Genomic DNA, 14107 nt, shown 5'->3' with positions numbered 1-14107 from the left:
TATGGACCATGGGTTAGCTGAGAGGTTAGGGATTCCCCGGGTTCAGCTGGACCACCCCTTCCCTGTGCACGCCCTAGATAGTCGACCGCTAGGGTCAGGCCAAGTAGGGGAGGTCACCGTGCCACTGGTTATGCAGACGTGGGGGGGTCATGTGGAGCGTATCAGCCTGTTCATCATTGACTCCCCAGCGTTCCCAGTGGTACAGGGAATCCCCTGGCTAGCCACACACAACCCCCAGATTTCGTGGAGACAGAGGGCTCTTACGGGGTGGTCGAGGGAGTGCTCAGGTAGGTGCATAGGAGTTTCCATCGGTGCGACTACGGTGGAGAGTCCAGACCAAGTCTCCACCGTGCACATTCCCTCAGAGTATGCCGATTTGGCTATCGCCTTCAGTAAGACGAAGGCGACTCTATTACCACCCCATCGACGAGGGGATTGTGCGATAAACCTCCAGGCCGACGCGATCCTTCCGAGGAGTCACGTGTATCCTCTGTCTCAGGAGGAGACAGTGGCTATGGATACATACGTCACTGAGTCCTTGAGACAGGGATACATTCGGCCCTCTAAATCCCCCGTCTCCTCGAGCTTCTTTTTCGTGAAGAAGAAGGAGGGAGGTCTGCGCCCGTGCATTGACTATAGAGGTCTAAATGCTATCACAGTGGGTTTCAGTTACCCGCTACCTCTCATTGCTACGGCAGTGGAGTCATTTCACGGGGCGCGCTTCTTCACGAAATTGGATCTCAGGAGTGCGTATAACTTGGTGCGTATCCGAGATGGAGACGAGTGGAAAACCGCATTTAGTACCACATCGGGTCATTATGAGTACCTCGTCATGCCGTATGGGTTAAAGAATGCTCCCGCTGTCTTCCAATCCTTTGTGGACGAGGTCCTTAGGGACATGCTCGGGCAGGGTGTGGTGGTGTACATCGATGACATCCTGATCTGCTCCGCCACACGCGCCGAGCATGTGTCCCTGGTGCGTAGAGTGCTTGGGCGGCTGCTGGAGCATAACCTATACGTCAAGGCTGAGAAATGTGAGTTCTTCAAAAGAGCCGTCTCATTTCTAGGATATCGCATTTCCACCTCGGGGGTGGAGGTGGAGTGTGACCGCGTGACGGCTGTGCGTAATTGGCCAACCCCAGCCACTGTGAAGGAGGTGCAGCGGTTCTTGGGGTTCGCTAATTATTATCGGAGGTTTATCCGGGGTTTTGGCCAGGTAGCAGCTCCCATTACCTCACTGATGAAGGGGGGGCCGGTGCGGCTACGATGGTCAGCAGAGGCGGACAGAGCCTTCCATCGTCTGAAGGTTCTGTTCACCAATGCACCTGTCCTGGCGCATCCGGACCCCTCTTTGCCATTTATAGTGGAAGTGGACGCGTCCGAGGCTGGGGTAGGAGCTGTGCTTTCGCAGCGTTCGGGCGTTCCACCGAAGCTCCGCCCATGCGTGTTCTTTTCTAAGAAGCTGAGCCCGGCGGAGCGCAATTATGATGTGGGGGACCGGGAGCTGTTAGCCGTGGTCAGGGCTTTGACGGTGTGGAGACATTGGCTTGAGGGGGCACGTCACCCTTTTCTCATCTGGACCGACCACCGTAACCTGGAGTATATTCGGGCAGCGAGGAGGCTTAATCCCCGTCAGGCAAGGTGGGCCATGTTTTTTACGAGGTTTAACTTCACTCTCTCGTACATTCCAGGTTCCCGGAACCGGAAGGCTGACGCACTGTCGCGTCTCTACGACACCGAGGAGCGGACCATCGATCCTACTCCCATACTTCCCGCCTCCTGTCTGGTGGCACCGGTGGTATGGGAGGTGGATGCGGACATCGAGCGGGCGGGTCGGTCAGAACCTACTCCACCGCAGTGTCCCGTGGGCCTGAAATACGTTCCGCTTGGTGTTCGCGATCGCCTGATCCGATGGTCCCATACTCTACCCTCCTCGGGTCATCCTGGGGTGGAACGGACAGTGCGGGGCCTGAAGGGGAGGTACTGGTGGCCCACCTTGGCTGAGGATGTCCGGCGTTATGTCTCATCCTGTTCAGTATGCGCTCAGTGTAAGGCTCCTAGGCACCTACCTCGAGGGAAATTACAGCCCCTCCCTGTTCCACAGCGGCCCTGGACTCACCTCTCGGTGGATTTCCTTACGGATCTTCCGCCGTCTCAGGGGAACACGGCGATCCTGGTCGTTGTGGACAGGTTCTCTAAGTCCTGCCGTCTGCTCCCTTTGCCCGGTCTTCCTACGGCCCTGCAGACCGCAGAGGCCCTGTTCACTCACGTCTTCCGGCACTATGGGGTGCCCGAGGACATCGTATCTGATCGGGGTCCCCAGTTTACATCCAGGGTATGGAAATCGTTTCCACCCCGAGAGTAATGGGCAGGTAGAGCGCATCAACCAGGATGTGGGCAGGTTCCTGCGGTCGTATTGCCAGGACCGGCCAGGGGAGTGGGCGCAGTTCGTGCCATGGGCCGAGATGGCCCAGAACTCTCAGCGCCACCCCTCCACTAATCTGTCACCCTTCCAGGTGGTGCTGGGGTATCAGCCGGTCCTGGTGCCATGGCAACAGAGCCAGACAGAGGCTCCTGCGGTGGAGGCATGGGTGAAGCGCTCTCAGGAGACCTGGAACACGGTCCAGGAATGTTTAAGGAGGGCGAGCGAACGGCACAAGGAGAGCGCTGACCGCCACCGCAGTGACGCCCCCGTGTTTAACCCGGGGGATAGAGTCTGGCTCTCGACCCGGAACCTGCCTCTCCGCCTGCCCTGCCGGAAGCTGGGTCCGCGGTTTGTGGGGCTGTTCAAAGTCCTGAGGAGGATAAACGAGGTGTGTTACAGGTTACAACTTCCTTCGTATTACCGTATTAACCCCTCGTTTCATGTGTCTCTCCTCAGGCCGGTGGTAGCTGGTCCGCTGCAGGACAGTGAGGTGCTGGAGGCCCCCCCGCCCCCCCTGGACATCGGGGAGAGCCCGGCGTACACAGTCCGAGCCATCCTGGACTCCCGACGTCGGGTAGGGGGCCTGCAGTACCTCGTGGACTGGGAGGGGTACGGTCCGGAGGAGAGGTGCTGGGTTCCGGCGGCGGACGTTCTGGACCCCTCTATGCTGCTGGACTTCCACCGTCGCCGACCGGATCGGCCGGCGCCTCGCCCTCCGGGCCGTCCCCGAGGCCGGCGTCGGCGCGCGGCTCAGGGGAGGGGTACTGTCACAGGTTCCAACGAGAGTGGCGCCCCTCCTCGGTCGGGCGGCGCTCGGCGGTCGTCGTCGCCGGCCTATTAGCTGCCACCGATCATTGTTTCTGTGTCGTTTAGTTTTGTCTGTCTGTTCCGCACCTGTTTTGTGTATGTCATTAGTGGGGACTTATTTAATGTGTGTTTTCAGTTGGGATTTTGTGCGGGATTGTTTATTGTCTACATTGTGTTACCGACAGTTTTGTCGAGCGATTTACCGGCTGCGCTCCTTGCGCCTTGTAATTATATTTTGTGTTTTATGGGCGCAGTTCAAAATACGTGAACTTTGTATAGCGCCCTGTGCTTTTCGGCGTTTGTGTGTGTCAGTTGTATTAAAAGACACTCACCTCCAGCACCTCTGTCTCCTGCATTTGATTCCGCCTATCCGCCAGTCCAAATCAGACGTGACATCGGGTTAAATGAAATGTTTCAGAGAGGTCGGGTTAAATGAAATGTTTCAGAGGTCGGGTTAAATGAAATGTTTCAGAGGGGTCGGGTTAAATGAAATGTTTCAGAGAGGTCGGGTTAAATGAAATGTTTCAGAGAGGTCGGGTTAAATGACACATTTCGGTTGAACGCAGTCAGTTGTACAACTAAGTATCCCCTTTCTTACTATACACTCCTGTCCCAGACACAATACTATTACATATAGAGCAAAACCACTATCACTGGGAATGAATGTCTACCCAGCTGGAAAACAGTCCAACACGTGTAGTTTGTTACATGATGGTTAGTGTGCTAGGTGACTTGTTGTGTTGGGAGGTAAGCCCCAGAGGGTCTGACATGAGGCCTATGTAACGTGGGAAGTGACTTGTTGTGTTGGGAGGTAAGCCCCAGAGGGTCTGACATGAGGCCTATGTAACGTGGGAAGGAACTTGTTGTGTTGGGAGGTAAGCCCCAGAGGGTCTGACATGAGGCCTATGTAACGTGGGAAGTGACTTGTTGTGTTGGGAGGTAAGCCCCAGAGGGTCTGACATGAGGCCTATGTAACGTGGGAAGTGACTTGTTGTGTTGGGAGGTAAGCCCCAGAGGGTCTGACATGAGGCCTATGTAACGTGGGAAGTGACTTGTTGTGTTGGGAGGTAAGCCCCAGAGGGTCTGACATGAGGCCTATGTAACGTGGGAAGTGACTTGTTGTGTTGGGAGGTAAGCCCCAGAGGGTCTGACATGAGGCCTATGTAACGTGGGAAGTGACTTGTTGTGTTGGGAGGTAAGCCCCAGAGGGTCTGACATGAGGCCTACGTAACGTGGGAAGTGACTTGTTGTGTTGGGAGGTAAGCCCCAGAGGGTCTGACATGAGGCCTATGTAACGTGGGAAGTTACTTGTTGTGTTGGGAGGTAAGCCCCAGAGGGTCTGACATGAGGCCTACGTAACGTGGGAAGTGACTTGTTGTGTTGGGAGGTAAGCCCCAGAGGGTCTGACATGAGGCCTATGTAACGTGGGAACAACATGAACAGTACAGCCTGGGGAGAGAGTGTGTGTTAAATAGGTTATGTTTAATTGTATATGACAGAGAATAAACTAAATATGAGGGAGAGTGCAGAATTAGCAACATATCATGCATCACTATTGTCACATTGACTCCTAGGCCAACAAACTGTACACCCTAATGCAGATGCCTTTCCTGCCATAATGACTCCGGTACAGTTTACCCTCACCTCTCCGTCTCAAACTGGGTTTTCCTCTCCAGACTCATTTTTCACTCTGTCATCTGCTTTTACTTTCACCGGCTTCTCTCTCCCTCTTTCTCAATTTTTTTTATCTCACTCTGACATTTGCCATTTTTCAACGTGCGGAGCTCAAAAACTCCTCCTCCCAGTACCCGCTCCCTCTCTCGCTTCTCTGTCCTTCCTTTCCTCTCCTCCCTCTCCTCTATGTGCTAACTCTAGAGATACACCTAGGTAACAGGTCACTCTCCTCCCTCTCCTCTATGTTCTAACTCTAGAGATACACCTAGGTAACAGGTCACTCTCCTCTCTCTCCTCTATGTTCTAACTCTAGAGATACACCTAGGTAACAGGTCACTCTCCTCTCTCTCCTCTATGTTCTAACTCTAGAGATACACCTAGGTAACAGGTCACTCTCCTCCCTCTCCTCTATGTTCTAACTCTAGAGATACACCTAGGTAACAGGTCACTCTCCTCTCTCTCCTCTATGTTCTAACTCTAGAGATACACCTAGGTAACAGGTCACTCTCCTCTCTCTCCTCTATGTGCTAACTCTAGAGATACACCTAGGTAACAGGTCACTCTCCTCCCTCTCCTCTATGTTCTAACTCTAGAGATACACCTAGGTAACAGGTCACTCTCCTCCCTCTCCTCTATGTGCTAACTCTAGAGATACACCTAGGTAACAGATCACTCTCCACCCTCTCCTCTATGTTCTAACTCTAGAGATACACCTAGGTAACAGGTCACTCTCCTCCCTCTCCTCTATGTGCTAACTCTAGAGATACACCTAGGTAACAGGTCACTCTCCTCCCTCTCCTCTATGTGCTAACTCTAGAGATACACCTAGGTAACAGGTCACTCTCCTCCCTCTCCTCTATGTGCTAACTCTAGAGATACACCTAGGTAACAGGTCACTCTCCTCCCTCTCCTCTATGTGCTAACTCTAGAGATACACCTAGGTAACAGGTCACTCTCCTCTCTCTCCTCTATGTGCTAACTCTAGAGATACACCTAGGTAACAGGTCACTCTCCTCCCTCTCCTCTATGTGCTAACTCTAGAGATACACCTAGGTAACAGGTCACTCTCCTCTCTCTCCTCTATGTGCTAACTCTAGAGATACACCTAGGTAACAGGTCACTCTCCTCTCTCTCCTCTATGTTCTAACTCTAGAGATACACCTAGGTAACAGGTCACTCTCCTCCCTCTCCTCTATGTTCTAACTCTAGAGATACACCTAGGTAACAGGTCACTCTCCTCTCTCTCCTCTATGTTCTAACTCTAGAGATACACCTAGGTAACAGGTCACTCTCCTCCCTCTCCTCTATGTTCTAACTCTAGAGATACACCTAGGTAACAGGTCACTCTCCTCCCTCTCCTCTATGTGCTAACTCTAGAGATACACCTAGGTAACAGGTCACTCTCCTCCCTCTCCTCTATGTGCTAACTCTAGAGATACACCTAGGTAACAGGTCACTCTCCTCTCTCTCCTCTATGTTCTAACTCTAGAGATACACCTAGGTAACAGGTCACTCTCCTCTCTCTCCTCTATGTGCTAACTCTAGAGATACACCTAGGTAACAGGTCACTCTCCTCCCTCTCCTCTATGTTCTAACTCTAGAGATACACCTAGGTAACAGGTCACTCTCCTCTATGTTCTAACTCTAGAGATACACCTAGGTAACAGGTCACTCTCCTCTCTCTCCTCTATGTTCTAACTCTAGAGATACACCTAGGTAACAGGTCACTCTCCTCCCTCTCCTCTATGTTCTAACTCTAGAGATACACCTAGGTAACAGGTCACTCTCCTCTCTCTCCTCTATGTTCTAACTCTAGAGATACACCTAGGTAACAGGTCACTCTCCTCTCTCTCCTCTATGTGCTAACCCTAGAGATACACCTAGGTAACAGGTCACTCTCCTCTCTCTCCTCTATGTTCTAACTCTAGAGATACACCTAGGTAACAGGTCACTCTCCTCTCTCTCCTCTATGTGCTAACTCTAGAGATACACCTAGGTAACAGGTCACTCTCATCCCTCTACGCTCCCCTCTGCCCTCTCTCTCTCTCTCTCTCTCTCTCTCTCACATCCCCTCATCTTTACACTATGGTGTATAAACACCCTTCTAGTGACAGATAGTAAATGGTGGAGAGAAACTCGCCTTTCTGAAATTAAATGAACTTGAACTGATCTGAAAATCACACATTGGAAAAAGAGAGAAAAATGTAGTGTTATACAGATAAATGTGTGCCTGTCTCTTTAAGAACGCAGCGTCCAAGGTGCACACCAAGCTGTATTTCTGCACCGTTAAACCGCGATAGGTATTATGTGTATGCATTCTGAAGGGTTTTAATATGGGTGGAAGATAAACGCTCAGTGCATTCATATGGTATTTTCCACCAACCCTCTTCTAACCCCTCCTAACCCTATTGCCTCTACACACACATATACACCCAGATCAGGGACATTGCGCATACTTCCACTCCCTACTGAGGATGAAGAGAAAAGCTGTAAACCGCTGCTGTTTCACGTCTGGGCGGCTGCCTAATTCCACAGCTAGACGAAGCCACAGTGACACACTGGCAGCGACACACGGAAGCCGGGCTGGCTGCTCCCACCATGCGTCCTTTTATTCCGCTTCAGCGCAGATGAAACGCAGACGGCGCCACAGCAGCCCTCCCCGGCCCAGCCACAATGGTCCCGCCTTCCCCTGCCGGGTTTAGCGACCAGCCACACTGACACCACACGCAGACAAGCATCTGGACAGACAAGCGTAGTCCTGAGAAATCAATGTCTGTCATGTTTAGGCTACTGAAATAAAGGAGTTATCCACACACACATTACCATTGTCTCGAATTGAGACAGAAGAGGCCTATTCGACAAATGTCAGTCCAATGTCTGAATCACAACACAGATATACACACACACTGTCGAAAATGAGTGAAATAAAACGAAATAAAGACAGTATTCTCCCTTCTCCTCGTTCACCGTCCTTCTCCTTTCACCGTATCTTTGCTTCTTTCTCCCCTCTCCCTCTTTCCACCAGCCCAGGAATCGATCTCCGCAGGATCGATAAGTTGGCATGAATATTCCCTGTCTGCAGAGAGGGTAGTTCGGGAGAGACGGAGGCTGAGGCACAGGCGTACGGCGCGGAGGAGAGGGGAAGGATGGAGAGAGGGGACAGAAAACACACGGGGAAGAGGGATACATCACCGGGAGAAAAGGAACGTAAATAAACACAAGATGGACCCGTCGCACATTACGAGCAAGTGTTCTTTCAAGGGAATGGAGAAAAGGACGTTTACGCGCAATTATTTGTAGTCTAATTTTAAACTATGGACGTATGTGTCTGTTTATTTACACATTTAAACCAGGAGAGAAGAGGAGTGTATTCCAGCCTTCAACACAGAAGTGTGTGTGTGCCCAGAGCACATTCCAGTTCCGAGTGGATAATCGGCACCGAAAAGCGCGCTACAGGGGAGTCGTTAAGGTGGGGCGCGTATGCATGACTGAACCTCACCGACATGGCAAGAATAACGGAAAATGTCTTACCGGAGTCGGAACGTAGAGCCAACGGGGACTTGAGACGCCAGGCGTTGAGGTCAGGTGCAGTTCTCTGAAACATGAACGGCACCGGCAAGGGAACAAACATGATCTTCCTCCGTCTTCTGGTTTTGTTTAATAGAATTTTTCAGTAATATTGTGACAAGATGTTTCCTCTTCTGTGTATCTTTGTCCGTTTGAAATATATTTGGTTTCGAAAACTTAGAACATTCGTTGTTTAGCTTACCAGTTGATGGCGCGTACACATCTAGGCTATGCTGGATAGCTCTATTTACATTGTTGGAAGTCTGTTTCTCTTCGGCAGGATTTTGGGTGTAAATGTGCATAAAACATATATATATATATATATGGTGCTCCCTTGAGTGTGCAGCTAATCAGGCTAAGGAAACAGCCCAGACCCAACACACAGACGGATAGAACCACAACTGAACTCCCACTACTATATCAGAAGAAAACTATCAGGACTAATATAGTAATCATACTTTTATTATAAGCCTGTGGTTATGTCCAGAGTTTTGCTCCTGTCTCTCACGTATGCCGTGGCAAACTGTAAGTAACCATACAATAGTCTAATCGTTCTATTTCTCACGTATGCGTTTATATTAACATAGTCTCAATGTTAGCCAACTGTTTTCCTATCGACAGGCGTGAGAACAGACACCGTAACAGTCGCTCGTTTCTTAGCTTTGGTTTGCGCTGGTAAATAAAATGGATAATATTACAATAAAAACAGACGAAACCCGAGTCACGCTGGCGTGCGTAAAGTCCAACAATTATTGTGGTCTATTTGGATTTGTTATTTTTGGTTAATCTACTTTATTTGGTTTATAGCTGATCGCACTCTCTCACTGCCCCTCACATGTAGGCTATATACACACACATTCACCCATACGCAGGCTACAAAGCAGCGAATCGTGTTTAAAATGCATGTAAAATCACCGCATTAAGCTAATCAACTGAAATAAATAAACATTTGGGAGGCTACCCAACGTGCCCGCTTGGCCTACGCTCCTCCTCCCTCACTCCCTGTCACAAGGCAGTAATTAAAACGCAATCAATCGATAAAAAAATCAATAAAGCCAAACAAATAAATAAAGAACGGAAACAACATAGAAAGAAAGCTGAATATCCGTTACGTTTCTGGTTCTTGTCGGAGCACTTGCCTATCTTTCCGTCCATCCGCCTGTGTGTCTTTCTGTCTGCCTGTTTGTCCCAGATATTTGGGAACCCCAATAGCTCACTCGACCCGGCTCCCTCCAGTATTCTAGCGAGCTGCCACTACGCTGGCTGCAACAGTGAAGCGAGAGAGCACCCGCTACTCACACATTACCACCACCTTACCCCCCACCCCCTCCTCCCTCATGCTCTCTCTCTCTCTCCCTCGCTCCATCCTTCCTCCCAACCGCCTCTCCCTCGTTTTCACCACCGCTGCTAAAGGTATCCTGTATTGATTTCTGTCTTTTTTCCTCTTAATAAGACCATGTTATAATGATGCGAGTGGTGATTATTACATTACTGCTTGTCTGGGAGACTGAGATCACAGATAACTGGAGAAGCCAACCTATAGGCACATACAGTATGTTATTATACTGAACAAAAATATAAACGCAACATGCAACAATTTTAAAGATTTTACTGAGTTACAGTTTATGAGGAAATCAGTCAATTGAAATTAATTAATTAGGCCCTAATCTATGGATTTCACATGACTGATATCTTAAAAAATGGGCCTCAGGATCTCCTCACGGTATTTCTGAGCATTCAAATTTCCATCGATAAAATGCAACTGTGTTCGTTGTCTGTAGTTTATGTCTGTCCATACCATAACCCTACTGCCACCATGGAGGACTCTGTTCACAACGTTGACATCAGCAAACCGCTTGCCCACATGACACCAAACACATGGTCTGCAGTTGTGAGACCGGTTGAACATTCAAAATCTCTGGCAGCTCTGGTGGGCATTCCTGTAGTCAGCATGGCAATTGCACGCTCCCTCAAAACTTGAGACGTCTGTGGCATTGTGTTGCATGACAAAACTGCACATTTTAGAGTGGACTTTTATTGTCCCCAGCACAAGGTGCACCTGTGTAATGATCATGCGGTTTAATCAGCTTCTTGATATGCCACACCTGTCAGCTGGATGGATTATCTTGGCAAAGGAGAAATGCTATAATACGACAAAAGTTGATAGCCTACAATTTTTCCCCATCACTGCAAATGTTAACTATTGAAATGCATTTGATTAGAAAGATAATACCTATGATAAAATGTATATTTTAATCAAATCATGTTTGCATTTTTTTCTCTCTCTCATGGAATTGCGTGAGGGAATCTTTGCATTAAGTAATCTTTCAGCCTTAAAAATTCAGACAGTTGAACCTTCGTTGGCTAACGCACTATAAATGCTTTCTTGGTGATTTCTGACACCCATATACAATGTTCTACAATCATTATGACAGTCATGTGAATCTAGTCTATACGTTCAGGCAAAGGCATTGTGAGACCAGCTATAAGCATTTCTAACCAATCATGGTTGTTTAAATTCCTTCCTGCATCCATGACTTCAACTTCAAAATGACTGACGTGTCATGATCTAATTGAATCAACATAATTCCTGTGACTCAGAAGATGCTACTATTCTATGTGGAGAAACGTCATCTGCTACAGGTAAGGCTTGTGTTTGACCATGAGCAAAACCCCACTCCGGTAAGGCCAGCAGAGGCCGTATAGCTACCGGCTGCACGCGGAAGAGCACCGGTTCAACCAACATCTCACCTCCCGCATGCAGGCCACATCTTGGAGTATTGCCGTGCACGGAGCGCGCGCCCTCTTTCTCTACTTCATCGCCTCACCTCCCTCGTGCCAAACCGATATATAACACGCTGTCAATTACCACGCTATACACTATATTATTGTCGATATAGATTTTTAAACAGAAAGATCTATACAAACATCTAAGTCAATACAGGCAAATCAATAGCATTGAGTAAGACCTCCGCCCCCCACACACGTCACAGTCTATAGGCCTCTTGCTACCAGTTAAATATGAAATGTTAAACGTTGTGACTGATTAATTAAAAAACATAGGCCTATCGATATAGTCATACAATATATTTATTATTAACATTACTACAATCATTATTTTTATTATGATGATGATTATCATTATTATTCCTTCACCGTTTTGGTTTCACTGCAGGCCAGGGATATGTGCTAGTTTGTAATTATGAGAAATGTGTCCTATTTCCAGCCTTCATCTCTATCTCCGAATACACAACAATACAACACGGTTGATTGTCCCTCTCCCTCCGCTCCACGTATGACAGATGACATCCGCAAGTCCAACGAGAGAAAGGAGGGATGTGGTTGAGGAGAGGATGGAGGGAAGGAAGGAGAGAAGCGACTAGTTGTCCTTCACTCACCCCCTTTTCGAACGGAGGTAGCCGCGCGCGCCCGATCCTTCCTCCTCCCCATACTCCTTCCAGACAAAAGCAATTATTTCTTGTAGAATGTAGTGTGGTTGTGCGCGTTTGTGGGAGAGAGGGATAGAGGTAGGTGTGTGAGATTGAAGGAGGGGAAAATAAGATGGGGATGGGAGGATGAGAGGGGCCCTAACACCTTCAGCATCCCCCATCCTCCACCTCCACTCCTCCATCCAACTCTTCTCTTTCCTTTATCTGCAAATGTCATCGGATGTCATCTGCCATATGTGGAGCTGACATCCAACCAAGTAAACTCTGTGTCTTACCCAAGCTGTACCCCAAATACCCACTCCCATATGCACCTTACTAAAATGTTTATCTTGTTTTAGAAGCATGGGATTACATTTGGGCACTTGACTGTTCAGTATTTACATGCAAAAAACTTTTGCCAAAAAAATTATACAAACGCAAGTAGCCAGCCAGCCAGACAGACACTTATTTCATACTTTGCAACACATCTAAGAACTATACTGTGCATTGTTCTTGCCATGGCAAACAGTAGTCGAGCCTCAGGGCTATACCCAACCATACTATACACCTGGTCCAAATACAAAGCTCCTCTCTCTGCAAGTCTTTGTGCCTCCCCTCTCTCTCTATGTGATAATGCCTAGGCAGGCTGCTCCAGACCCCCCCCCCCCCCCCCCCCCAGTGGCCTCCATGGACCCCTGGAGCCCAGAGAGAATACCCCTGGGGGGCTTCACCACCCCTGGGGGGCCTCACCATCCAATAACCCCTGCTGCTCTGGACCATTCTCACCAGGGGCCCAGACGGCCTGGGACAGATTGTCCACTGATGGGACTGGTACTTCGTCAAACAGAGACAATAGAGAGGCTCTTCTCATCCCCTTTTTTAATGTAGAAGGAAAGTGGATACCTAGTTAGTTGTACAACTGAATGCATTCAACTGAAACATGTCTTCTGCATTTAACCCAACTCCTCTGAATCAGAGAGGTGCAGGGGGCTGCCTTAATCAACATCAACGGCATAACAACAGATTTGTACCTTGTCAGCTCGGGGATTCAATCCAGCAACCTTTCGGTTACAGGCCCAACACTCCTACCCACCAGGCTACCTCTGACATAGAGATGGAATGGAGTAATTGTCACTTATTATTCTGTACTGTTATGTTATTGCATGGTACTGTATAGTAATGGCTATATGGATGCCAATTTCAATATTGGGGATTACCAGATTATTGGCCCCATTGTGGTAAAAACAGGATCTCAGATATTTTTGATTTCATTACAATTGTATGACAATGTTATTACAAATACATAGATTTGATTGCTTAATTTGTGCAAAAATCTTACATTTTCTCTCCATTTAAATAGGCAGTAATAGATAGAAATAAAATGCCCAGGCTGATTACAAGGTTGTTGTTTTTTAATAAATGTTGCATACTTTATTGTGTGTGATAACATATTCTGATTAACGGTTAGTTCATCTGCCATTTTCTCTGTAGAACGATATATTGCTATTTATAATCGGGATTTTGATTTACTAAAAATAAATGAGATGTTTTTAACAATAAATCAAAGCTTCATCTATGCATTCAGGAAAAACAAATAACATCCAACAAAATTGACAGCAAATTCTATCAATCACCAATGACATTCATATAAGGCAGAATGTTCCTAAAAATGTCATAATGGTATATCCTTCTTGAAATATCAGTAAATTTAATCCTATTAACTTAGACGTAATGGTTACACATTCAGCACATATAGTCTGGTCACCCTGCTCCATCTGTCCTTCAGTCTAGTATATTACTGGCCTCCAAGTAATAGGATGTCATTTTCATCTTCAAAGAAAGCAAGAAAAAACACTATGGCAATTACGGCAGAAATAAGGAACAGGAAGCTGGGTGGGTAGAACCCATGAGTCTTCCAAAAGAAGTGTGTATCTACGTACGAGCTGTGTGTGAGTGTGTACTGCATGTGTGCATGATGTGTGTGTGTTTGACTATGTATTTGTCTGTGTCTACTGTCCATGTGCATGCCATGTCATGGTTATTGTTAAATGGTGATGTCACACTGACAAATGAGCTGGTTGAATTCAATTCTCACTCATCAATAACACCCATGTCCCCAAATCAATATCAGGCAACAGTTGTGTTACTGTCGCCATCAGAGTGGTAACAAGAGCACATTACAATGAACAATACTCTCTCAGTGTGA

At 47.9% G+C, this 14107-nt stretch overlaps 1 protein-coding gene across 6 annotated transcripts in view; it reads right to left on the bottom strand.

The window, feature by feature from the left end:
- The window catches only part of LOC115176611 (POU domain, class 2, transcription factor 2), a 38597-nt gene extending 29433 nt beyond the window's left edge, over window positions 1-9164 (bottom strand). For 3 of the 6 annotated variants that reach the window (XM_029736715.1, XM_029736716.1, XM_029736717.1), the window contains exon 1: window positions 8438-9164. In XM_029736715.1, coding sequence (XP_029592575.1) covers window positions 8438-8537 — 100 coding nt within the window. In that variant the 5' untranslated portion in view covers window positions 8538-9164. The remainder of the gene's footprint in view (window positions 1-8437) is intronic. The other 3 variants (XM_029736718.1, XM_029736719.1, XM_029736720.1) reach the window with 1 other exon arrangement.
- Between the last annotated feature and the right edge of the window lie 4943 nt (window positions 9165-14107).

This window comes from Salmo trutta, chromosome 37 (genome assembly GCF_901001165.1).
Source record: "Salmo trutta chromosome 37, fSalTru1.1, whole genome shotgun sequence".
Classification (NCBI taxonomy): Eukaryota; Metazoa; Chordata; class Actinopteri; order Salmoniformes; family Salmonidae; genus Salmo; species Salmo trutta.
The sequence above is the reverse complement of the archived record's forward strand: the minus strand, read 5'-3'. Positions and strand labels throughout refer to the sequence as shown.